The sequence below is a fragment of the Gossypium arboreum genome, chromosome 11 (assembly GCF_025698485.1).
Source record: "Gossypium arboreum isolate Shixiya-1 chromosome 11, ASM2569848v2, whole genome shotgun sequence".
Taxonomy (NCBI): Eukaryota; Viridiplantae; Streptophyta; class Magnoliopsida; order Malvales; family Malvaceae; genus Gossypium; species Gossypium arboreum.
In genome coordinates, this window is record NC_069080.1 from 2561674 (window position 1) to 2587575 (window position 25902).

A 25902-nucleotide genomic window follows, 5' to 3' on the forward strand; every position below is an offset into this window, starting at 1 on the left:
TGAATTGTAAATTCTTAAACGGCATTGAAGCGCATAAAGGGCCCTAAATCTTGGCCCAGTCCCAAAAAAATTTCAAGCCTATACCCGTTTTTGGGCCAGACTACCCAAAAAGCCCATTTACTCTTTAAAATTAATAAAATATTACAAATATATTTTTATATTAATATTTAAAAATACTTATAATTTAATTTACTTTTGAAAATATTTTTTAATTAAGTAAATTGAATTTTGGCAAAAAAGATCGTGTCCAAGCTCGACCTAAGTTGAATTGGGCTTATTAAGCCAGGCGAGTTGCCCAATTCTAAAGAAATTTTAGGTTTGTATCTAAGCTTGGTGCATTCAAGTCTTTCCAATTAGTCTATTTCACTATTTGAAAAATGATATTTTTTATCTAAATTTAATTATAAAATATATTTGAATATAAAATTAAATATTATTAATAAATAATAAAACAAGTCAATCCAAAATTAAAAATACAAACCTAAACTTGATTCAAAACAGATCGAGGTAAACAAATTGCATAACCTATGAACACCTCTAATAATTTTTCAATACGCTCAAGTTGAGAAAAAGAATATTATTTAAGCTCAAGTTTTAAAAGTTGGTTTGAAGTTTTTACTTAGAATTGGATTATTTGTTCAAGTTCAAAGTTTCTTTTAAAATATTAGTAGGATTTCAACATCAATATCTAATGTATAAATCTAACTTATTTACATATTATACAATTTATATCACATATAAATTAAAAAGATTAAATTATAATGATAATCATTCAATTATAAAAAATCATTTTACGCACCTAAAATAAAATAAAATTACAATTTAAGCACTCACATTATATAGTTAGTTCATTTTAGCCACTCCCATTAAAATCACAAATGGCAAGTTAACGTAACAATTAAAAAATCAGTATAATAACAAATGTAGCCCTCAACTTTTACATATTATATCAATTTAATCATACTTTTTAAAAATTAACCCCAAGTTTATAGATGTTCTCAATTTAATCCTTATTCTAAAAATTCAAAGCAATATTTAAAATAAATAAATATTTTAAATATATATAATATAATTTTAAAAACATAAAATAAATATTTTCAAAAATATATATTAATAATTTTAAATATTTACTATTAATATTTATTATATTTGTGTTTATTATTATATTTTTGAATTTATTTGTTCGTTTTAATATATTTTTAAATTTTATTATTATATTTAAAAAATTATGTATTTTTATATATTTCTTTGAATTTTTTAGAATAATGATCAAATTGAGAATATTTATAAATTTTGATGGTTATTTTTAAAAATTATGACTAAATCGATATAATATATAGAAGTTGAGGGCTAATTTAATTATTATATCAATTTTTTAACTGCAACATTAACTTGCCATTTATAATTTTAACGAAGTGATTAAAATGACCGAACTATATAACGTGAATGCTTAAATTGCAAACCTTTATTTTAGATACCTAAAATGAAATTTTTATAGTTAGATGACTATTTATATAGTTTATCCATTAAACAATGACGTATTATATAATATTAGCAACATTTCATTTCATTTTATTTTAAGAATCTATTCTTTTATTTACAAATTGTTAAAATATTTTAAAAAACATATTTCAAAAATACTTTTATAATTAACTTTATAGTACAATTCAAGTTAGATTAAGCCATTATTAAAACATATTTTTTGAGAATTATTAAAATATATCTTAAATCTTATTTAATTATATTAAAATGGTTAGTTGCACCATCAATCGCAACTCACAAAACGTCGTGTAACTTGCAAATATTTTAACTTAAATATTTTGATTATTCAATTTAATTTTTTTAGAATTTTGAGCAATAATATATGGGATTATGATTGGTGAAGATATTTAAGAAATATTATTTTAAAAAAGAATTATTTAAGAAAATGTATCTAAATAAGTGATGTAATCCAATCGACTAAAAGAATTTAAGATTGGTCCAAACACGAGGGGTCTAAATACAAGATGAAAATGAAACAAGTCCATGCAACATTTTACATGTGGACTTTTGAAGTTTAAATCATCCGTTTTACTTTTATTTAAATTCCACGGTTTTTTAAGATTAAAAAATTTTATGTTTATTTTGTGATCGCAACATGTTTAATTTCATTAGTAATATAGCTATGTATTTCCTTTTTTTCAAGTCTTATGAGCTATCTTTGTTTGAGTGTTTTGGTTGTGATCTCGTGAACCCTTTTTATATTGTTTTCAGGTTCATTCGCGTGACCATATTTACTCAAGTGGTTGATCGTTTTCCATGACAAACACATGCATCAAAATATACAATGCATCCATGGATTCATGCACTCAACCAACTCCATACGTCTCTTCATATTCCACCATAGATTCAAGGTTTCTGCACATGAACGCATGGCCGAATTTGATGTATGAACTTGCCATGAATGAATAGCATTACAAGGGGATTAAAGTGACAATTCGGCTGATACATGTTGAACAGTGAATTTGTGGATGCATGAAACATGCAAGGGAGATGCATTTGACAAAGGGAATGAATGTCAACATGCATGCACGTCCAAAGGTAGGAGAATGTGTGATGTGTCCATTCGCATATACATTGAACCTTATGATGATTGTATATATGGACGCCATGGAGGAAGAATGTGACTTTATGAATGAGCTTGAATCATTAAATTGGTTCATGGCTAGGTTTATACGTGTAATTCATGGTCGTATTTGTGGCCGTTTATTTACCTAGATGCTTTGCTATATATAGTTAGTCATATTTTTTGTAAAAGGCTAGACTATTTTGATAAATATACTTTTTTGAATGAAAACTCTTTGTTGTCTATTATTATTTATTAATCAAAAAATTGTTTTTGTGGAGTTGACACATTTTTGATCTTATTACTTGATGATCAACCCTATACCTTTGGTTCCTATCTCCATATAGATAACAGGTCAAGGTTTTTTTTTTTTTTTATAGAAATCAGATCACGTTGTTTTATAACGTTGGTTCGTTTCTAATTTATTTTTCATAAGTTATATCACAAATTATCTATTTGTTTTATTTTCATTCGAATTTTCTACCATACTTTGAGAAAGTACCTATTAAGAACTTCTGGAAACTTAAAATCGTGACTCATTATTTCAACATATAACGAGATTAAGGTAAGTTAAACTCTAAAAAATTAAAAAAATTAAAAATTTCAAATTGCGTAACCAATTCTCTTGCGGTTCTTTTCATCTTTCAATTATTATTTTAATTGCTTTACAACTAATAAGTACAATTGCATCTAATCAAACTTTGAAATTTTTGTCAATAAAGCAAGCAATTAGACGACAATGAAGTTTTCCAATTATGTTTTGTTTGATATTTGGAATTGGGTTGAATATAGAATATAGAATAAATGTTTGATATTAGTACATTTAAAATCATATATTAAAATTGATTTATTTTATATTTATGGCTAAATATGTATGGAATACAGATATTTAATATATAATAATCGAGTAAGTCAAGTTTAAGCTCAACATGAAATTTGATGCTTAATTTGAGTTCAACCATGTTTCACTTGAAAAGCACAAGTTTAATTAAATTACTTAAGCTTGTTTAATCATTTATTTAGTAAAATACAATCTTAACTCTAAACTTAATTATTTGTGTTTGAATTCAAGTTCAAATTAAAATTGATTAATACTAATTAAAACAGAAAAAACTCGATCAAACTCACAAAGTTCAAGTTCTAAACAAAATTTGCTTTAATAGACGATAAATAGTTAAATAACATAAATTAAAGCTTTGATAAGATTCGTTTATCTAATAAAAGATAAACCCGAGCTTATTTTTAACTCTAAGTTAAAATAAAGTTTAACAATAATTGAGATGAATAGATTCTCTCTATTTTTTTCGGAACTTATAAATATAAATATTCTACTTACGTCACGAATATGTAAAATCTATTTTCTACTTTCCCAAATAAGAACAAAATTTGTTTGAATGGAGGTGAAGTTGACATGAAAATATAAATGAAAGCATCCGTTATGGTTGTTTTTCTGAAGAGTCATTTTATTGTGGATTGAAGCAATTTTCTTTTTATAGGATGGTAGCTGTCGATATAATCTCAGCTTCAAATGAAAAGACGAACCATTTTATTTTCCAGCAGTCCCAACTCTACGTTAATAATCACACGTGCTAGAAAGTAAGAACAGTTGGCTATTTTCCTAGAGCATGAAAAGCAGGCAAATAATTTGGGAGACCTTGGATTTGACATTTCCAATTTGCCATTGCCTACCCACTTTTTCCCATCACAAAAGCTTAAGTAGCAGTGCTATGTATGTATGTATGTATATATCATTGTAATAGCTGCTCTGGTGAGGCAAATGAACAATGCTCGACTCTTTATGGACATGCAATATGTGCATGCATGGTCCTTAATTTATGGTTACTTTATCATAATTAAATATATGAACGAGAGTTTAGTGCAGTCCTTGGAATTTTATCTTTTAAAGATAACGTTAATAGATCATGAATTTTAATGAGATTAATCTCTATGAATTATACAACGAATATAAAAATTACCGTTGTTCTATGATTTCAGTCTATATGTACAAGCATTCACATTGTGGAATAGTATCAACAGACAGATGAAATGTCCACATTAAGTCATGAAGATGCATGAGAGGGGCTGCTGCAACTTGTTGAATGCATCATGCACAACTGTCCACTATTAGTTCTTATCTCCACCAAGCTGCCTCATTAGGTTTAATTTATGAGAATAATGTCCCCGAATATAACTTGCAATTTTATTTTGGAAAAAAAATTCATCCAACTGGTTTTTTTGTTTTTTTATCTTTTATATTCAATTATGTTTCGAGGCTTGAGTTATTCCTCTTAACAATATCGTTTTCAAAATTTAAAAACTTTAATAAAAAGTTTCATGAAAAAAGTTTATCCACAACCGGTAGTAGTCACTAATCTTCTCGCGACGGGTGCTCTTCAAAAAGATAAACAAGTGACCATAAAATAGACTCCATTTTCATAAGTGAGATCAAACTCTCACTTTTGTGATTAATGGATGTGGTGAGCAACCACCACTCTATATCTCATAGTTTGTGAAAAGGAGTTTAGCTTATATTAGGATCATCCTAAAAAGTCATTTTTTAGGCATCCAATACGAACATGCCACATCATATTTTTTAGAATGCATAGAAAAATCAAATTAAATTGTATTACTATTTTTAACTCTAAAATTAATAAATTTAATTTTTTTTATAAAATTCTGAAATCCTAAAATCTCAGACCTTAGATCTTAATCTAACTTTTTCCTTAAAATTCTAATTTCTAACCCACCATCAGGGGGAAGTAAGAAATTTTGTTTTGAGGGGGCAGAATTAAGTTGCATATTTTTATGAGAGTTAAAATGTAATTTTACAATTTTAATAGCTTATACATTTATAACTTTTAAAGGATTAAATCAAAATTTTATCATTTTTTGGGGGGTAAAGTGCAATTTCATCTTTTACTAAATTAAAAATTGTAAACCTTAAGGGGCCAAAAATGAAATTTTATATTTTAAGGGGGTCAAGGCCTTTGCTAGCCCACATGGTTTCGTTCAGGGGTGAAGCCAGAACAATTTTTTAGAGGCGGATGAAATTTTAATTTTTTATAGTTTGTATCTTTATAATTTTCAAATGATTAAATCGAATTTTTATAATTTTAAGAAGTCAAAGTGTAATTTTTTCTTTACTAATTTAAAATTTTAAGAACCTAAATAACAATTTTACATTTTAAGGGGGCTAGCGCCCTACCCGCCCCCCTAGATTAGCCTTTAGTTTTGCCCTTGCCCATTGCACATTGCATTATAAATCATAAATCTAGTTGAAAAAAAAACCATCAACCTTGTGTTAGTATTATTATTTTTAATTTATTTAATTTTTATATTAATTTTATTTAAACAATCAACACTAAATAGAATTAAAAATTATTAAAAGAATTAATCTAGAAAGTGTATGATATTGTAATTAAAAATTCTTAAAAAATGAATGACACATTTTATTAGATACCTAAAAAACTTCACTTGTGTCCATTAGTATTTGCCTAAATTGGGACTTTTTTTTTTTTTAATTTATCAAAATTCCCTTTACTCTTTCAATGTAAAATTTAGAGTACAAGGACTATTAATATATTTAAACCATTACTTTTCCAAGGGGCCAAGTCTATAACTTAACATTAAATTAATAAAAGCAATGTTGCACAAATTATAATTGAAAGTGATTGTTTTAGGGACAACTTAACATTGTGTCGTAGCTATTAATAATTTGGGTAAATAATGGCAATATTTGGAATTTGTGTGGGAATATCTCTTATTTTTATCAAAGTTTATTTTAGTTTTTCTTCTCCTAATTAAATTATGTTTTTAGTTTTCCACTTAAATTCTGATAAACTTAGAGTTATTGTAGTAATATATGCTACGAATTTTAATCTATAAATAAGCTTTGGTTATTCTAGGTTTCACACAACAAAAATTTATTTAGATTGAGAGAATTCTATTTTTTGTTTCGAATGATTTTTCTTATGGGATTTCGGGTTTTTTTTTTAATTCTCTCCATCTTTTGCACTATCCTTTATTATAAGAAAATCTCCTTTTACCCGTGGTTTTTTATCCTCTCTTGATAAATTTTTTCATGTAAAATTTCAATGTTCGATCTTTTTGCTTCTTATTTTATTTACTTTGTTTGTTGTTTGATCAAGTTTATCTCCTACAGAATTAATGCTATCCATGCATTTATAATTTTGAAGTTAAAAGGTTTTAAATTAAAATAATTATTTTCAGTTAAGATAAATGATTATTATCAACGTATTTTTTTATATTTTATACTTATTTTAACTAAAACATAAAAATATATATATTTCAATTAACACAATTAACCAACTGAATTAATCAAAATAAATTTCGATTCAATTATTTTTTTTGAAATGAAATAATTTATAGTATATATTAACTTATTTCAAACGAAATAAGAAAAAGGCAGCAAGACGCCGTCATTGGATTTAAATATTAAATTTGAAAGGTGCACTCAAACTGAATCCATTCCACGTCACTTTTTGGTTGGCTCACTCATATTTAATCGCTCCTTATTAGGTTTGGTGTAGTGTTAACATTATCACTTCTTCTCTTTCGGTTTTCCATCCATGACTTGTCATTTCTCCCTTTTTTTGGATGACTAATTTAATCAATTCATATCTCTCTTTTTTTCTTCATTCAGAAGTTAATTAATTAATTAAATTACGACAGATGAAAATATTACGTAAAATTATATTTATAAAATATTTATGTACAGTATGAGTTCCTTAAAAAATTCAGTTCATTTTTATAGATTTTATATAAAATAAAAGTAAAACATCTTATTCAGTTATTTTCTTGTATATCTTAATTTGAAGGATTGTTACAAGTTTGATTTATAAATATAAATAATACACAAAATCAAACAATATAAAGCACAACGGATCAATGCTAATGAAACTTTGACATTGTTAATAAAGATTGAGACGTTGGGTCTTGAATATCGATATTTGAGTCTCACAATATACAATTGCATGCGCGAGTGAATTTCTAGTCTCATTATGCACAATTGTGCATGTATAGGTTTTATTTCGGATTATTTTTGGTTCTTTGTCCGTCTGTGCATAGTAATAGTTTGATTTTACTTTATGAATGTTCAAATGTGTACTTGTATTTACATTATAATTGCGCTTGTAAAAATTATTTCCTTAAAAAAAATGTGTAACAAATTAATAACTATCAAAATAGATCTAGATAAAATCCATATATAACGAGATTCAAGTTAAAATAAATCTACTACTATAAAATTCCAGCTTTAACCATTAAAATTATAAAAGCTCAACCATATTAATACAATTGAAGCGCCATTAAAATTAAGAGAATGGTAGGCGCTTCTTGGATGGTACCGGAACAAGGGTGGATAAAACTCAACAATGATGGTGTAATTTTAGTTCCTAATGGCTCTACTTCGATTGGAGGGGTGTTCCGAGATCATTGTGCTAGATGGATTAGTGGATTCACTATGCAGACTAGGGAGGAATCGGTGTTTCTTGAAGCACCATTAAAATTAAGAGAATGGTAGGCGCTTCTTGGATGGTACCGGAACAAGGGTGGATAAAACTCAACAATGATGGTGTAATTTTAGTTCCTAATGGCTCTACTTCGATTGGAGGGGTGTTCCGAGATTATTGTGCTAGATGGATTAGTGGATTCACTATGCAGACTAGGGAGGAATCGGTGTTTAAGATTGAGACGAAAGCTATTTTTGAAAGTCTAAAGATGTAACATTCCGAAATAGGGCCTAAACGGAACAGTGGTTGCGAAACCACAAATTCAGGGTAAAAATAAATAAATAAATAAAATAAAAAATATTTTATTATTATTTTGAGGTTCATGGTATGATTACATGATTGTGCGAAAATTTCGTGATAAAATTCTATGCATAAAGTGCTTAAATTGAGGTTAGGGACTAAATCGAATAATTTGCAAAACTTGCATTCTAGAAGTTTTTAGTATGAAATTATTTTGGAATATTAATTAGGAGATCTTAAATGGCAATTTGACCAATTTTAAGTTCATGGACAAAATTAGGACATGGAAGGAATTTTTGAAAGTTTAGTAAGGAGGGCATTTTGGTCATTTGGTTATTAACATTAATAAAAGGTAAAAAGATGATAAAATTGTATCATCTTCTTCAAGTTACCAGCAGAACCTTACCTCTCTCCATAGCTGGGGTTTCTTCAACTTTCAAGCTTCATAGTAAGTGATTCCAAGCCCCGTTTTTAATGATCTTTACGTTTTTGAAGTCCCAGTAGCTCGATAAAGCTTATGCTAGCAATAATTTAAGTTAGGAATCAAATTTGGAAAAATACCCATAGGTGAAATTTGTGTATTTTGATGTTTTATGATGGAATATGAGGTTTTAAATTATGTTAGACAACTTGTGCTACTTGGTTTTAAGTGAAAACGAGTAAAAAGGCTTAATCGGTAAAAATACCTAATAGTCATAAGTACATGTTAGTGTGTGAAATTGATGTTGTCATAGAAGGGAAAAATGATCAGCATGTCATAAAACATAAGAAAATAGGATGAAGTTTAATTTACGAGCCTTGGGGAAAAAGTGCAAATATGTGAAAGTTTAGGGGCAAAAATATAATTTTTCCAAAGTTTGAGTAAAGGGTTGTTTTGATAAATGTTGATATTAAATAAGCTAAATTTGCTATTATAGATCAAGAAGAGCGAAATTCGAGAGTAGATCGGGGAAAAGAAAAAGTAAAGGACTAAATTGTAAAGTTTAGTCACATTTTGTATCGAGGTAAGTTTACAGTAAATAAATGCAATATTCTTTTATTTTACATTATTATTGTCAATTTCCAGCATTTATATATTTATGTTATGAAAATATTTAAAGTCGAATTTAAGGTGAAGTGATGAGAGGAAAAGTGTTAGAAAGCCTCGGTTGAACCCTAGGAATGTTAGGATATTAGGGTTGACAGGACAGAACGAAATGAGCCATGTAAGTCCATATTAGAAATATGGTTTTGGAGACAGGATTGAGCCATGTAAGTCCATATTATATATGGCATTGGAGACAGAATAATTCATGTAAGTCCATGTCAAAGACATGGCATTGGCGAGATATTGATGAGACAGGAGCGACCCTAGTATCCTTAGTATTCCGAGTGGTTCAACGGGTCAGGATACGAGTTAAATTACAGTGAATTAACAGCAAAGGAAAAGTAGATTATACTTATGAAAAGGAAAGGTCGGTAAGAAAGAAGGTAAGGGAATAAAGAAGAAGATAGAAATTGAGAAGTAAAGAAATTTATGATGTTAGATGATATTATGCATAATTATCCATTATGTTGAATGTTGTGATTTATTTTCTTGTAAGCTTACTAAGCCTAGTGCTTAATCTCTTTATTTTCTTCTTCTTATAGTACTTATCTAGCCACTCGGGATCGAAGGAAGCGTCGGAGGCCGATCACACTATCAAAGAAATAACTCGGTATAATTAGATGTTTTGTTTTGTGTATGGCATGTATAGAAACTTAGCTACTTTTGGTATAATATGAACAATGAATGATGTGTAAATACTTGCTAGTGATTAGCTAATAAAAATGGCCGATGATATGCATGTTTATTAATATGTATGATTGAATGGTGATTATCACATGAAAATTATGAAAAATGTGAAAGTAACCTAAAAACAGATTCAAGTAACAGAAATGATGTAACGTTGAAAAATCACTAAAAATTGTAGAAACATAGTTTAAAGATGAATAATATATGAAATTAAAGCTTATTATGTCTATTTTCTTATGGAATAAGAAAAATAGGTAAAGGTATTATATTTCATAATATATCTGAGTTTTAGTGAAACAGGGTCAGAGCGATTTCTGGAACCCCTTTTCAAATTTGGAAATTCACCATAAATTGTACAAAACTAATTAGAAGGTATACTTTATATGGTTATAATCCTTGTTGAGTCTAGTTTTAAGAGAAACAAATGGCTTAGTGATATGAATTTTTTACAGGAAGAAACATGGTTCGTAGTAACAAGAGGTTAGTGCAGTCGAGTTTTGAAACAGGGGAAACTTTAACTAATAAACTGTACTAATTGGCCAATTCAAAAATCTATGAAAAAAATTAGTAGATAGATATATGAGTCTAGTTTCAGGAAAAATTTACGGATCTTAATTTCGAGTTTCGGAACTCAAGATATGAATTTTTAGGCGACTACGACGCAGAATGGCAGCACATTCCGAAATGCTTAAATAAACAATTTAAAACTATTTAAGTGATAGATTAAGTTTAGTAATGCCTCGTGCTCGATTCTGACAACAGTCTCGGGTAAGGAGTGTTACAAAAGATAACTTGGGATTTTGATTTTAGACAAATAGAGGTGGAGTGTGGTAATGCTTTGATAGTTGAAGCTATTTTAACAGGTGGTGCTGCAAATAGTAAGGTGTCGGAGTTGCATCTGATTCATCAATTCTTGAGTTGTGATTGGAGATATTCCGAGGGATCACAATAAAGTTGCTAACAATATGACTAAATTTCTAAGTTTATATTGCAATGAGGTGCAAATTTTTAAAGAGATTCCGATGTCAGTAAAAGAAATTATTCAAGACAAATATTAACCGTTTGTCTAATATCACTTAATAATATTATTATATTTGTTTAAAAAAAACATTTGACGTGTTAATCGCCTTGTTTGCATAAATTGGAGATGCAGTCTCTTTCATTTATTTTCCTAAATGCCCCCAAATAAGTACAAGACAAGACAACGTGTATTTTTGATTGATTCCAATCGCTTGTCATATTATCAAATTAATCTTTAAATCAAGTATCTCGATTTATCAAATGATGGTCAGAATTTGAGTATTAAGATACTCAATTCTCAATAATTGAAGAAATTCATTAATCTTCAAAATTTTAATGTTATTCTTATTTTTAATAATTAATATTAAAAATAAATTTGAACACAAAATTGAATGAATATCAAGCCAACATGAAAATTCAGTTATTTTAATAGCGAATTAAATTTAATTTTATCTCAAATTTAAATTAAAAAAATTAAATTGGTTAAGTTTTGAGTCAAAATTTAAACGTTTGATTGTGCTTAGCATAACTCCTGGCGCATCAAATAGTCCATTTTACCATTTTAAAATTAATAATAATCACTTATGTTAATACTTATATATTTTTTATAATTAAATTTAATAAAATTTAAAATTATTTAATTTAATTTTGATTTAATAGGATATTTTTCAATCCCTAATAAAAACTCCATTTACAATATTCCATATGTTTTTCTTAATTTAAATATATTTGTGCGCAAATATAAAATTTTTAATTATTAATTAATTTCAATAAATTAAAGATTATATTTTACTTTTAATATAATTATAAAAAAACAAAACAAGAAAAAATCAATATCAGCTTAAAACATCAACATCTCATATTACTCAAATTAAAATAGATTAAAACATATTGAAATAATTAAAACATGTTAAAATTCTAACTGAAACAAAACAAAACAAAAAAAAAACTTAATAATTTTGATTTATGACTAAAAGGAAATGTACAAATTAATACAATCATAATCGTAAGAGAATCAACAACACCAACGTAAACACCATTTCAATTATATAATTTAAAAGGTTAGTATTTGGTGCATTAATATTATTATTTTTAATTTCACAAATAATTTTAAAATTTGTCACAGTTTTTTTAATATTTATTTATTTTAATATTTTATTATACCCTTCTGTTCGTAGAGTTTAAAACTCCATTCACTCACCATGTACCAAATATTTTCCCTAATTTAAATATATTTATGTGCAAATATTTTACTTTTAATATAATAATAAAAAGATAAAAAAATTGGCTTAAAACATCAACATCTCGTATTACTCAATTAAAATAGATTGAAACACATCAAAACAATTAACACATGTTAACATTTTAATTGAAACAAAAAAAAACTTATAATTTTGATTTTTGACTAGAACGAAATGTACAAATTAATGCAATCATAATCGTAACAGAATCAACAACACCAACGTGAACACCACCTCAACATTATACTCAAAAGTTGCAAAGCTTTGATGAGTCACGTATTTTGTTAATATTACCCTAAAATGAAAGTAAGACATAAAAAGGCATAGGTGATTTTGAAAGGTTTTTTTTTTTTTCTTTTTTTGAGGTAGAACTTTTTAAAACACTGGCTGGATCACAAATCAAACCTCGATTAGTTGTGCGTCAATGTGCTTAGTCTTTTCATGTTTTAAAATCATTTTGAGTTGTCAAATCATAATCAACTTTATGAATTTTCGACCTCTCTCTCTATATATAGATATTAATGGAAGGCATTATGATAAACTACAACATATTGGGATTATTCATTTTCTTTTAGTCATCATTCAACAATAATATTAGGGTTTCAAGGACGAAGATAATGGCAGCATGCATGAGAGGTTGATTTTGTACTTTTGAGGTAAATTAAGGGCTAAGCACCAAAGTCGACCAAGTTAGACGAACTGGTAATTTATTATCCGCAAGTTATTTTCTTTTTCATGCTCTTTTTTTTTTCCCGATGTTTTTTTTAATAAAACTTTAAACGCAACGTTTAGAATACTATATAAAATTTTATGGAACAATACCAATTAATTAATAGGATTATTAACACACACGTGTAACCTTGAAGTTATTTTGGATATAAAATATGAGATAAATGTAATTTAGGCTACTTGCTAATGTATTGCAAATTTACAATATTATATGTTAATAACACTTAACACCATATACTTATATATAACAACAAGTGGTTAGATGCAATGGTAAAGTATATTGCACTCTTAAAGGAAGATCCAAGTTTGAATCTTGGAGATGATTGTTGAGAGGGACAATCACGAGCCTCGAATATATATATATATATATATATATATATATATATATATTAACAAATGTCAATAATAAGATTAAAATTATAAAATAATAAAATTTTAGAAATCATCACTATTAACAAATGTCGAGATATTCAAAATAAAACAAAAACATCATATTAATAAGATTAAAATTATAAAATAATAAATTTTAGAAATCATGACTTACTATTATCAACAAAATATTTATATTCCATGCTTAATTTTACTAATATATCAAACAATTTTATAATATAAAATTCAATACCAAAAATTTAATTTTTTTTCAGTTTATCAAACACGCCTTCTTCTTTGAGAATATATATATATATACACATGCATATATAGATATTGAAACATATAATTTTAAATAAATTAAAAGATAATTTTTTTTTGTGAAAATAATGAACATTACAAAATATTAGAAAGACATCAGAAGTGAGGTTTCATGTAATTGTACATCCTCCTCCCTACTAAAAGCCAACTTGGTAATACTATCAACTTCCATGTTTTCATCTCTAGGAACATATTCAATTGACCAAGCTTCCTCATTTTACAAAAGTTGTAAGATACATTTGATTAGCGCAAAACTTTTTCCTTTTATTTTAATGTTATCGACGTTTTTATTCAAAAGGGGAGACGCATTTTAAATCGTACAAATCATGGGAGATCCATTAATATGTAAAGTTACAAGAAATAATTTTCTTCCTTATTTTGGTACAAAATTTTCGAAATGTGTGTGTACACTTAATGTGATTGATCATGTTGTTTTTAAAGAACTAGTGCAAAAGATTCTATTTTCTACAGCAGATAAATGGGCCATTCTGTCAATGTCTCTCTCCACTATGCGACTAGCGTGACTTAAACCTAGGTCACAACTAAAACGATAAACATTCTTAACTATTAGACCATCACATGAGGTTCAATTACTACAATAACTATAATATGATAAATCTCTTTTCATAAATCCTTTAGAACTAACAAATATATAAATTTGTAATTCCTAAAAGATACATAAAATAATACCATAAAAAGTAAATTTTCACTTAACAATTATAGTATAATATTTGGTGCACTTTTAATGCCATGCAATATCAATGAATAACAATACTCTATCATTTCATCTAAAAAATTATTAATAAATATTAAAAGTTTATTTAAATATAATTATTAAACATAGAAAAATTTTAAATTTAAGTCTCAAACTTTAAAATCTAAAAATAATTATAATTAATATTTAATTATAAATATTTATTTTTCTTCAATTATGAGATATTATATTATTAATCAATAATGATGCACATATAATATTATTCATACATTATTATCTACATCATCATCTGTTTAGGGTAATTATTTTTCTTGTTTCAACTCACATAATAAGAGAAAATAATAATATTTATTGTAAAATTAAATGAATATTTGATAAAGGAATTTAGAGAGATGGTTGGTTCTTGTTTAAAATAATTAATACAACGTCTAGACTTATTCATAGCTTCTCTCTAACTCTTATTAGAATTATTCATAACTTTTCTCAAACTCTTAAATAAGAGGATAATATACTTCAACGCACTTAAACTCACGTTCTCCTGAATTAATAATAATACGAATATTAATTAAATTAAAACTCAATCGATAAAAAATATATATATCGTGCCCTAAAATGACGTGACCAAGAAAAAACCTAAATTCGTTAAATCAATCCATCGGAAAAACTACACCTTTTTCGATAAAGTGTTGAGATAAAAGGTGGTTTGGAAATTAAATTGGATGTCAACAAAGATTACAATAAAATCTTCCATAATTCCACCGTTTCCATATAAAGTTTACATCATTGTAACGTTTATTATCGTTTATAACAAGCTATTTGCATTTCTTTTCTAGCTATAAAATTAAGAGATTTGTACGTGTTGTTGAATCATGTACCCTACAAATTTTTTTGTCCAATCAAATCATAAACCCCAAAAATAATAAGAGACATTTCTATTCAATAAATAAATAAATTAATTTTTTACATTAGATAAAAATAATTTAATTATTTATATTAAAATTTATTTATTTGTATTATTAAATATTTATTTATCTAATGAGATAATTAAATAGTGACACGTAACTTATAACATATATGTCATATTAACAGTAAAAATAAATAAAATATTTAACAAAATAATTAATTTATTTTTAATCTAATATATATAAATTAATTTACTCAACTTTTAATAAAATGGACAAAATACTATTATTAGAGAGGATTCTTTTATCATCCCGACGCTTAGTTTATTGGGTAAAATTATTTATTTTCATGTTCACCAGATGAATTCGAATCACAAAAATTATCGATTAGTATGCGTGCATAATAGTAATTTTTATGAAAACTAAGTCAAGTGAGTGGGGCCAAGCCCGTGAAATTTTCAGACAAGCAAATCTCTCTGCACTCAATGCCTTGTCTAACTAATTTAAGCACTATATTTCAGACACGAACACCCCCTCCTCTACTATTAGTCTACTCAAATTCTCTGCTGCCTAGCTTAGTTCATTCTCAAAAACTTTGCTTAATTTCATAGTAAGACATAAATTTGCTTTTTAGGGTACAATTAATTTTCCATCAATGGTTCTTCCATTAAGCTTTTCCTTTTGGGTTTTCCCAGATTTTCATCAGCTGATACAGCCATGGCATTTAGCAGCAAAGTCCATAACTTTCTGCTCTAATTGCTAGTTTTTTTTTTTTTTTTTGAATCAATTAAATAATTTCCTTTAAATTCTAAAACCTCTGGCAGCAGATAAAATGGAAGGAGCATTATTGCCACCAGGTTTTCGGTTCCATCCCACAGATGAAGAGTTGGTAGGGTATTACCTGAAAAGAAAAAATGAAGGGCTTGAAATTGAACTTGAAGTCATCCCCGTCCTCGATTTGTACAAGTTTGATCCTTGGGAGTTGCCAGGTACTTTTTCTTTATGTTTTTTTTTTTTGTTCTTTTTTAAACCTTCGTAATCGAAATTTGAAGAAATATAGCATTAAAAAAGTTGGTTCTCTTGAAGATTATTAAGTTTCATGTTCATGTTTGTGTTTGTATTGGGTAGTTTTGGCTTTTTTGGTTAATATAACTTTTAGTTGCTGAAATTAAAAATTATGTTCACTTTGGTATATAATCTTGGAAATAAGTTTATTTTGATCTTTAAACTTGGATTCCATTAAACTTTTACATTTCCCAAGTTTAGCGATCAAAATGGACTTAGTTACCAAATTCAGGTACCAAAGTGAATATAATTGTCAACTTCAGGGACTACAAGTTATATTAACCTCTTTTTTATCAGAACAGTTCTTTATTTTCCAATGAAACAAATTTTGCAAATAAAGAAAAATAGCACTGAGTCGACCAATTGAATCCTCTGATTTGTCTTCTCGTGTTTCACTTTCATTTTCACAAGTTTGATGGAAAATCTAAAAAAAAAAAATGAATTGCTTTTGCAGAGAAGTCTTTCCTTCCGAAACGAGATATGGAGTGGTTCTTTTTTTGTCCAAGGGATCGAAAGTACCCGAATGGCTCGAGAACGAATCGAGCCACCAAAGCTGGCTATTGGAAAGCAACAGGTAAAGACAGGAAAGTGGTGTGTCAACCTGCCGTGACCGGCTATCGTAAGACCCTGGTTTTCTACCGAGGGCGTGCACCTTTAGGTGATCGAACCGATTGGGCTATGCACGAGTACCGGCTGTCCGATGAGCCTTCTCTTGGATCAAGTGCTTTCGCCTTGTGCCGTGTTGTGAAAAGGAATGATGGAAAGCCAAAGGAAATGAGTATAGGAAGCAGTTCAACAAATGTGGAGCTTACTTCCATCACAAGGAACTGTAACGAGCCTTTAAGCACCATTTCGTGCCAAACAAGTTACCCTAACAACGAGACTCGTTATTCCGTCGATACCGATCCTGCCAGCTTTTGGGCCTCACCTGATGTAGTTTTTGATTCTTCAAAGGTGTACATATAACTTGTCCTGAAGAAAAATGGAACTTGAAGATTCAAGTTTCTTTATGTTTTGCCTAACCATTTGTACATGGACTTAATTGCAGGATTATCCACAAACACGTGAAACAGCAGCTCAGTACTTCCCACAGTATGGGTTCCCAAGCTTAAACCAAAGTCCGTACTCGAATTTCGGGGAAAGCGAGCATTTTGATGATCTCGGTCGTATAGGATGCATGTCGCCTTATTCGGGACATGCAAATGACATTCTATGGCAATGAAGGCTATATATTATGGACAGACTGGTTCATTCAACTCACTGGTATATACCATTAATGAATAAAAATACCTAGTTTGTTTAATTTTTATTAGGAGGGATCTCTAAGAAGATTCTTTTTCTTAATGGTGGTTTTCGGTTTGTGTTTGAACCAAATAAACTTGAAAATAAATATTTTATATTGATTTATCTTAACTGCTAAAATGACAGGGTCCATAGCTCAGTGGTAGAGCATTTGACTGCAGATCAAGTTGTCACCGGTTTGAATCCGGTTGGGCCCTTCTCTCATGGATCACGAAGCCCACTGGAATAAAACTATCTACCATTATTTCTATTTTATAAGACATGTAGTATAAAATTTCCAATCAGATTGGAGCTTCTTCTAAGCCAAAGCTCAATTGAGTCACATTTATACCAATAAAATCATTTCACAACAATTTTTGTCAAATTAAAATTGCAAAATAGCCACCAAATAAAACCTAACGCAGTTGGGTAATGAGTTTTGTGTGGGGGTGATATTTTTTATTAGGATAAATATTAAAATATATTTTATCATTTATAAATTTGATAATCTATCGTTCTTGTACACACATGATATTTATTTGTATCTTTTGAATTGGACCCTACTTGTAATGTTGTTTCTGTTTTATTGAAATTAATTGAGATTACTTATGAAATAATTGTTAGGTTATTCGCCCTGCAAGGAAACAATGAATAAAAGGGTGTTATGCTTAAATTAATTAGGATTCTTTAATGAAAGTACGATATTTCCAAGTAAAAAAGAATGCAAAAGAATAATTATGGAAATTTTAGGACTTTTTTTTTGAATTACATCATTTCCTCCTAGTTGTGATTACTGTAAAAATAACAGTGTCGATAAAATTAGATATTGTAGCGATATTACAGTGTGTAAGATAATAAAAAAACAAACTAATACACCGTACTAAAGATAAACGCCTATCCAAAAGAACCCTTAAAAGTCCAAAACCTGTTATAATTGACTAATGAATTTTTCTTTCTACCAATAACTACAAACCTAACATGACGATAGCTAATCAAATATTAACTACTATTTTGGTATAACAAGTTCCATGAAATAATTTTCAGTTTCACTTACTAAGTTATGCAAGACAAATAAAATGTTAAAATATGTTATAAGTCTTTATACTTTTTGAAAACTTAAAATTTAGTCTCTATATTTTTATTTTTAAAATTTAATCTCTCTATTTTTAAATTTTAAAATTTAGATCCAACTGTTAATATCATTAAATTTATTTTGTTAAATTTAAATTTATTACAACATCATATTTTTAATTATATGACTATAAAGTAAATTTTTTTATTTTAAAATGTGACATTAATAATTAAATTAAATTCTAAATTTATAAAGAATTGAGTGAATTATGCATATTTTAAACCAAAGTAAAATTCATCTTTTACCGGTGACTATTGCAAAATTACTCGTTCTAGCTACTTTTCTAAATGTTTGAAAAGACACAAATGTCCCTCTGACCTGACCCTTGTTTCCTTCCAAGTCCAACAGCGAACAATACTAAAGTTCTTTAAATTTTTTTTTTCCTTTTTGAAAATTATCTTCTTCACCGAGACTTTGATCACCAAACCAAAAATCGAACACGAAATTCCTCTTTTTCCCCAGATCTGGACCCGTCGCCGGTCTTAGCAACCTCCGATCCAATCATTTCACCTATTGATTTCAATTCATTAAACTTGTGACGCGACCCACTGGATCGAAGATGCCGGTGGCCGCTTCTGCCATCTACTTCTTGAATCTTCGCGGCGATGTCCTCATCAATCGTCTCTACCGAGATGATGTCGGGTAATGATCTACGTTCTTCTTTTCAGTTCAAGGCCAGCTACTATTAATTTTTATAAATGCAATTAGTTTCGCTGAGGGTGAATCCAGGTTTCTCCGAATAGCTAGGTTTTTTTTATTCCCCCTTCGTGAAATAATGAAGCTTCGCTGAAATTTGTTATTTGTATAATTTTTTTCATTTAGGGGAAATATGGTGGATGCCTTCCGGATGCACATTATGCAAACAAAAGAACTCGGAACTTGTCCCGTGAGACAGATTGGAGGTTGCTCTTTCTTTTACATGAGAATCAGCAACGTATACATCGTAATTGTTGTCAGCAGTAATGCTAATGTAGCTTGTGCTTTCAAGTTCGTCGTTGAGGTAGTCATTTCTAGTTCTTTATGTTTAATTTACTAAGGTTTGCCTCATATTCCACTAGAAAAAAAAATATGTGCAATTCTTTTTCTGTCCTAATTGATGCTTGCGTTTCTGCTCCTTTTCTGCAGGCTGTTGCCTTGTTTAAATCATATTTTGGTGGCGCTTTTGATGAAGATGCTATTCGTAATAATTTTGTTCTGATTTATGAATTGTTGGATGGTATGTATTCAGTGACAGTTGAATATTTATCCTTCAATGTGCATTTTCTTACTTGGTTTGTAGCATGTTTAGACACTGTTTCTTTTGGCTTGAATGATGATGTTCTATTGTAGTGCTTTATTTTGCATTTGCTGGTTAGCTATTATTCTTGACTCTTGGTGTCATGGATTGTTATAAGAATATTATTATTAGTTGTAGCTGCAGAAATTATGAATATTGCTTTTAGACTCTTGCCGGTTAAAAAAAAAAAACAACAGAAAATTAAAAAACAAGGCATTTGATTCCTCCATTATCATTGCAGAGATCATGGACTTTGGTTACCCACAAAATCTTTCTCCTGAAATTTTAAAGCTTTACATTACTCAGGAAGGAGTTCGGTCCCCATTTTCATCCAAGGCAAGTTGTATTTTGCGTATTACAAATTGTTTTATTTGAGGATTGATGTGTGTAGGCAATGCTCAAACAGCATATGTAGGTTTAATTTGTGCTTTTATTTTTATGTAAAGTTGCATTGTAATTAACCATTTTCAATTACCATTTGGAATAAATCATTAGCCTTCAGATAAGCCTGTTCCAAATGCAACTTTACAAGTCACTGGTGCTGTTGGCTGGCGAAGAGAGGGACTTGTTTATAAAAAGAATGAGGTTATCTTTCTTCTGGGTTCTGTCAAATACCTTTCTGTATTGAATGTTGCTGTTTGATGGTATTAAAATTTGTTTGTTTCAGGTGTTTCTGGACATTGTGGAAAGTGTAAACCTACTAATGTCTTCAAAAGGTTGGTGCTGGTTGTGGAAATTGTTTCTGTTGATGTATGCTTTGTATAACATAAACCATTTGGTGATTGCAGGCAGTGTTTTGCGTTGTGATGTTACGGGAAAGATTCTTATGAAGTGCTTCCTTTCCGGAATGCCTGATCTGAAATTGGGCTTGAATGATAAAATTGGGCTTGAGAAAGAATCACAACTTAAATCCCGTCCTTCTAAAAGGTGGCTTCTAATTTCCTGCACTCTATTATTCTCTGCCTTCTTCATATATCATCCTCTTGGTTACTTTCTTGTCATTGGTGCAGTTTTTATGATTGAATTTTGATTCTTCACGTAACTTTCTAAAGGGTTTCATATTAAACTGCCTGATTTGTAAACTTTTATACACTCTGGTTATATGTACTGCTCTCATTGCCATGAAGTCAACTTTTGACTCTAGCATGCAAGTTGAGCTCTATAATTCCTATCTCTTACAAGGCTACTTATTGCAGTGGCAAGACAATTGAGCTGGACGATGTTACTTTCCATCAGTGTGTAAATCTTACAAGATTCAACTCAGAAAAGACTGTTAGTTTTGTACCACCTGATGGTGAATTTGAACTAATGAAGTAAGCTTAGAAATCTTCTCCCTTATTTATCGAGTTTCAAGTTCATGGTAGATGCCTTGAACCTAGAAATCTGGATATATATTTTGAAAGTGAATTCCTAATGTTGATAATGGTCTCAGTTTTTTATGTTTCAACAGTACATAATTCTTTTATAAATGCTTGATTAATGTTCTTCTTGACTTGATGTTTGATGATTGCATAGGTACCGAATCACTGAGGGAGTTAATCTTCCTTTCCGGGTATTGCCAACAATCAAGGAGCTTGGTCGAACACGAATGGAAGTAAATGTTAAGGTTTGTAATCATATATACTGGAATTGGCCATATTTGAAAGCTGATGGATCTGAAATTGGCTTATTTATATTAATATCTCAGGTTAAAAGTGTCTTTGGAGCAAAGATGTTTGCTCTTGGAGTTGTCATAAAAATTCCTGTTCCAAAACAGACAGCGAAAACAAGTTTCCAAGTAACATCAGGTCGAGCAAAGTACCAAGCTGCTATTGATTGCTTGGTTTGGAAGTAAGTGTATTTATTTGTTAATATATATGTATCTTCTTTATTCCATTTTTATGTTGAAACTCTGGCTGCCAGCTTTTCTTCTCACATAAAGTGGACCAGCCAAAATGGTTCCTTTGTGGTGCAGCCTTAACTGCATCCATCTGGTTGTCGGTAGTTTTCACTCTACTTATGCTTTATCTCTAGGTTGACTTCTGCAATTGCTCAGTGTTATATTTATCTAATGTTTTAGGATAAGAAAATTCCCTGGACAAACAGAACCAACCTTGAGCGCAGAAGTGGAGTTAATTTCCACGATGGCAGAAAAGAAGTCATGGACAAGGCCTCCAATTCAGATGGAATTTCAGGTGCCCAAATTGATTACCATTTTACTGCTTAAATATGTTGAATTATTTTGCTCTGTTTATCTTTTCTAAGGTATAGAAAACGTATTGCTATTCTTGAATTGTTCTTCAAGTTTCATTATATTACTTTAGATTTCCGTACTTGCCCTCTTAAGGATTGTTGAACTGCCGTGTATGCTAGATGAACAGAAAATTTGAAATTTGATGGGGGTGGGGGGGACTTGGAATATTGGATGATCAATGGATATAAAAGGAATAGTCATGGTCCTATTTTGTTAATTACATTTCATGAAAATGAGAAACAACATCAGTTTTGGGTGACTAAAACAGGGGATATATTTGCATTTTCAGACAAGTGAAATACATATATGTAACTTATTTGCAATTTCCTCTCAGGTTCCAATGTTTACAGCCTCCGGTTTACGTGTCCGGTTTCTTAAGGTAAGCATATTTATATATTCTGACAAGTGATTCCTTCAGGTGAAAGTTGCTGTATTGACTTAATAATTATTTTGCAGGTCTGGGAAAAGAGTGGGTATAACACAGTTGAATGGGTTCGCTATATTACAAAGGCTGGTTCATATGAGATCAGGTGCTAGAAAACATGGGATCGCTACTCCGAGATTGTATGAGAGAATGCGAATATTAACAAGCACGAGTTTGGATTTCCTTCCTTAAGGATGCAGCTACCGTTATACTTTCATGAATTATTAGGCATTTTGTTTTCCCCTTCATAGTGGAGTTTTTGTTAATATGATTACGTGAGTATTTGGTGGGTTATTTTCTATTGTAAAGGCTAGCCCTTTTTTCACAAAGCTGTATTATTTGTTTGCAAATTGCATATTGTCGCACGTTTTGTTGTAACGGTTACATGGTCGGTTTTAAAACAAGTATGAATGGGACAGCTGAAATCTGGAAGTTTGCATTTTGGAATGAATTGGGTTGATCTGATTCTGATATGGAATTGGGTTGGGTGAACTGGTCAGGTTATCAATTTGTCGGTTTGATTAAATAAATCATTAAAAGGTTTATACAAATATCAGAAATCCAGTTTAACTATCTTGTTCAACCTCTTCATACTGATTATCGAGTCATCATTGAAGAGAACATTATTTCTTTGTCTTATTTAAGGTGATAGAGTAGCGAATTCTAGAACAAGGTTTAACCTTACCTTGGGTGCTGGTTTCTATCCTTTACAAGCTTGCAATCTGTTAAAAAATAGAACAGGCAGCCAAACAAACGCCGGCACAATCTATTAGAAATTAGGTGGAGGTTCCAAGTGCCTTATTATGGTCCACTAAACAAGAGAGTGCTTGCTTGCATGTCGAGAATGTAACTTGCAGAGTCATAAAATCAATGGAGTGTCCCCCCATTCAATCGCCACATGCAAAACAAAACATGGAAACCGCGTCTGAAGCACAATCTTATTCCACCAAAATATACTTGGCCGGCTCCTAACACATGTTTCAAGCTTATCTCAATATAATTTTGATTTGCAAGATTCAATATTATGTTTATTAAATATCACGTAATGAAGCAAAGCTGAATCGGATATGATGTAATTTTTAGTTTTCAATCTTAATAATTTATGTCATTTGTGTTTTTATACCAAGATAATCTAACAAATTAAGATTATAGTAAATAGAATTTCACCTAAATTTTTTGTTAATTTTACTTGTAGCCATGAACCTTATTGAGGCCTGGCTATATGATGGATGATGAACTACCACATTTAATTAATTAATAATTGACCATTCCATTACCTTAATTTCCCGACCAAACATTCTTGATACCTAAAAAAACACAAATAAAATAGATTTATCTACCTTTTCCTTTGCTTTGCTTATAAATATGCCTTCCATCTTTCCATCTCTCAATTCCATAATTTTCCTAGACATTCATCTTCAAAATTCTGACTTGTTATTTCATGGATTGCTTAGTGTTGCCTATCTCCTTATTGCGAAAATGCGGCACCGCATCACAGCTAGGTTACCAGCGTCTACCGGAGGACATACGTGACGAGTTGGACCAGAAAGTGACAGTGGTGGTAGGGAAAGAGAAGAACGAGTTCCTGATCGACCCTTTCATGTTAGAGGAGAATCCATTCCGGGTTTTGATAGACGTAATGAAGGAAGAATACGGTAGCGAAGTAATAATGGATGCAAAAGGAGAGAAGAAAAGGGTGAATTTGGTGGAACTGGATGTGATCTTGTTTGAACACATGCTTTGGTTGATGAACAATGATTGTTGTTGTTCATTGCTTCAGCTTAATAATGTCAAGGACATTATCGATTTCTATGTTGAAGATGATTAAGAGTGCAAAAGAGTTAGCTTTAAGGTACATTGTTTTCAATCACTAGTTTATGCTTAAATGATGAATCCCTTAGATGCTGTATGTATGTATGTAGTGAATTACACCATGTTTCTAACTTGATTTCAGATTCTCCAATTCACCAAAGAATTAATACATATTGATATCAATATGAACCATTTTTTGTGCACTATTACGAGTTTATATAGATTTTTTTTAAAGAAAATTCACATATATATTTATGGTTTAATTTTTAGTTTTTTATAAACAATTTTTATTTTGTTAATATATTTTAGGTTGTTGACTTGTTAAGTTGAATGGAGATGTGAATTCGACAAATTTTGTTGCGGGTTATATGGCCAAAGAAAGTCTATTGAATGAGGAAAAATTTGTATTTTCTTGAACAACATTTTCATCACATCATTCACTTGTTAAAAGACGAATATTGGAAGTGTTGTTTTTTCAATAATTTTAGTTTGATTTGGGTTTTTAACCCTCTTTTGTCAAATTTACTATTAATACATATGAATTCTTATCATAAATTTTTATTTTGATGCTCGAATGATCAATTCAGATATTAATCAAATCGAACAACCATTAATGAAGTTAATAAAAATTTAAAATACTTAATTGTTAACCAAATAGAAACATTGATCAAAGTTTTAAAATACTTAATTGTTAATTAAATAGAATTTAACTTTTGCAAAAATAATTGAGCTCATCAAACTAATTTTGGTTAATTTGGTAAGTTTTCTATTTACCCAAACTAAAATGACTTTCTTGGGGTTTCTAAGTTTGTTTTTGCTATTTTATGTTTTATTTAAACTTTTAATATTTTTCTTTGTACCACTTCCATATACAATTTGAATTTATGCTTCATTTGGCTTATGTATTATATATTTGATATTTACTTGCTAGTGGTTTCGGTAATTTAATTAATTAATCTCTTTCATAACCAAATTTCAAAAATCTCCGCATATTTATATTTTTTAGACTTATCAAAATGAAAATAAAAATGTCTTTAAAATAATATTTTTTATATAAAATAAAATAAAAAGTATTCGATTATTAGATGTTAAGCAGCACCTCTCTTTTTTCGCCGTGGCCGTCCTCATGTCGGTTGTCATTCGGCCTTCTTGTACTCTACCTTTTCCCATTTCGTTTTTTTTTTTTTTCGCAGAATAATGTCCAGCCTTTTTTCCCTCTCATTCTTCGTCCT

General features: G+C 29.2%; 3 protein-coding genes and 1 non-coding gene across 4 annotated transcripts; all 4 read left to right on the forward strand.

The window, feature by feature from the left end:
* The first annotated feature begins 15982 nt into the window (after nt 1–15982).
* Nucleotides 15983–18356, forward strand: LOC108464418 (NAC domain-containing protein 71-like). Its single transcript, XM_017764710.2, has 4 exons — nt 15983–16436; nt 16967–17466; nt 17561–17775; nt 17941–18356. Exons 1-3 carry the CDS (start codon nt 16280–16282, stop codon nt 17732–17734), a joined length of 831 nt encoding a protein of 276 aa, XP_017620199.1. The 5' UTR covers nt 15983–16279; the 3' UTR covers nt 17735–17775; nt 17941–18356.
* On the forward strand, nt 17940–18011 carry TRNAC-GCA (transfer RNA cysteine (anticodon GCA)). The gene has a single exon. It is a non-coding gene; the product is annotated as a tRNA-Cys (tRNA).
* Nucleotides 18357–19239: 883 nt separating the features above from the next.
* Nucleotides 19240–23309, forward strand: LOC108464417 (AP-2 complex subunit mu). The gene is made up of 13 exons (XM_017764708.2): nt 19240–19567; nt 19748–19925; nt 20051–20141; nt 20443–20537; nt 20697–20786; nt 20869–20917; nt 20990–21128; nt 21398–21514; nt 21717–21807; nt 21889–22031; nt 22261–22375; nt 22769–22813; nt 22891–23309. Exons 1-13 carry the CDS (start codon nt 19485–19487, stop codon nt 22969–22971), a joined length of 1317 nt encoding a protein of 438 aa, XP_017620197.1. The 5' UTR covers nt 19240–19484; the 3' UTR covers nt 22972–23309.
* Nucleotides 23310–23435: 126 nt separating this feature from the next.
* LOC108462162 (uncharacterized) lies at nt 23436–24876 on the forward strand. Its single transcript, XM_017762145.2, has one exon. The coding sequence runs from the start codon at nt 24300–24302 to the stop codon at nt 24684–24686; it is 387 nt and encodes a 128-aa protein (XP_017617634.2). The 5' UTR covers nt 23436–24299; the 3' UTR covers nt 24687–24876.
* The last annotated feature ends 1026 nt before the right edge of the window (nt 24877–25902 follow it).

Excerpts from the sequence above, each read along its gene's own strand:
- LOC108464418 (XM_017764710.2), top strand. The coding sequence starts at position 16,280 with ATGGAAGGAGCATTATTGCCACCAGGTTTTCGGTTCCATCCCACAGAT. Across the intron at positions 16,437-16,966 it reads TGATCCTTGGGAGTTGCCAG|AGAAGTCTTTCCTTCCGAAA; the intron begins GTACTTTTTCTT and ends TTGCTTTTGCAG. Across the intron at positions 17,467-17,560 it reads TAGTTTTTGATTCTTCAAAG|GATTATCCACAAACACGTGA; the intron begins GTGTACATATAA and ends ACTTAATTGCAG.
- LOC108464417 (XM_017764708.2), top strand. The coding sequence starts at position 19,485 with ATGCCGGTGGCCGCTTCTGCCATCTACTTCTTGAATCTTCGCGGCGAT. Across the intron at positions 21,808-21,888 it reads GAATGGAAGTAAATGTTAAG|GTTAAAAGTGTCTTTGGAGC; the intron begins GTTTGTAATCAT and ends TTAATATCTCAG. Across the intron at positions 22,376-22,768 it reads CAATTCAGATGGAATTTCAG|GTTCCAATGTTTACAGCCTC; the intron begins GTGCCCAAATTG and ends ATTTCCTCTCAG.
- LOC108462162 (XM_017762145.2), top strand. The coding sequence starts at position 24,300 with ATGGATTGCTTAGTGTTGCCTATCTCCTTATTGCGAAAATGCGGCACC.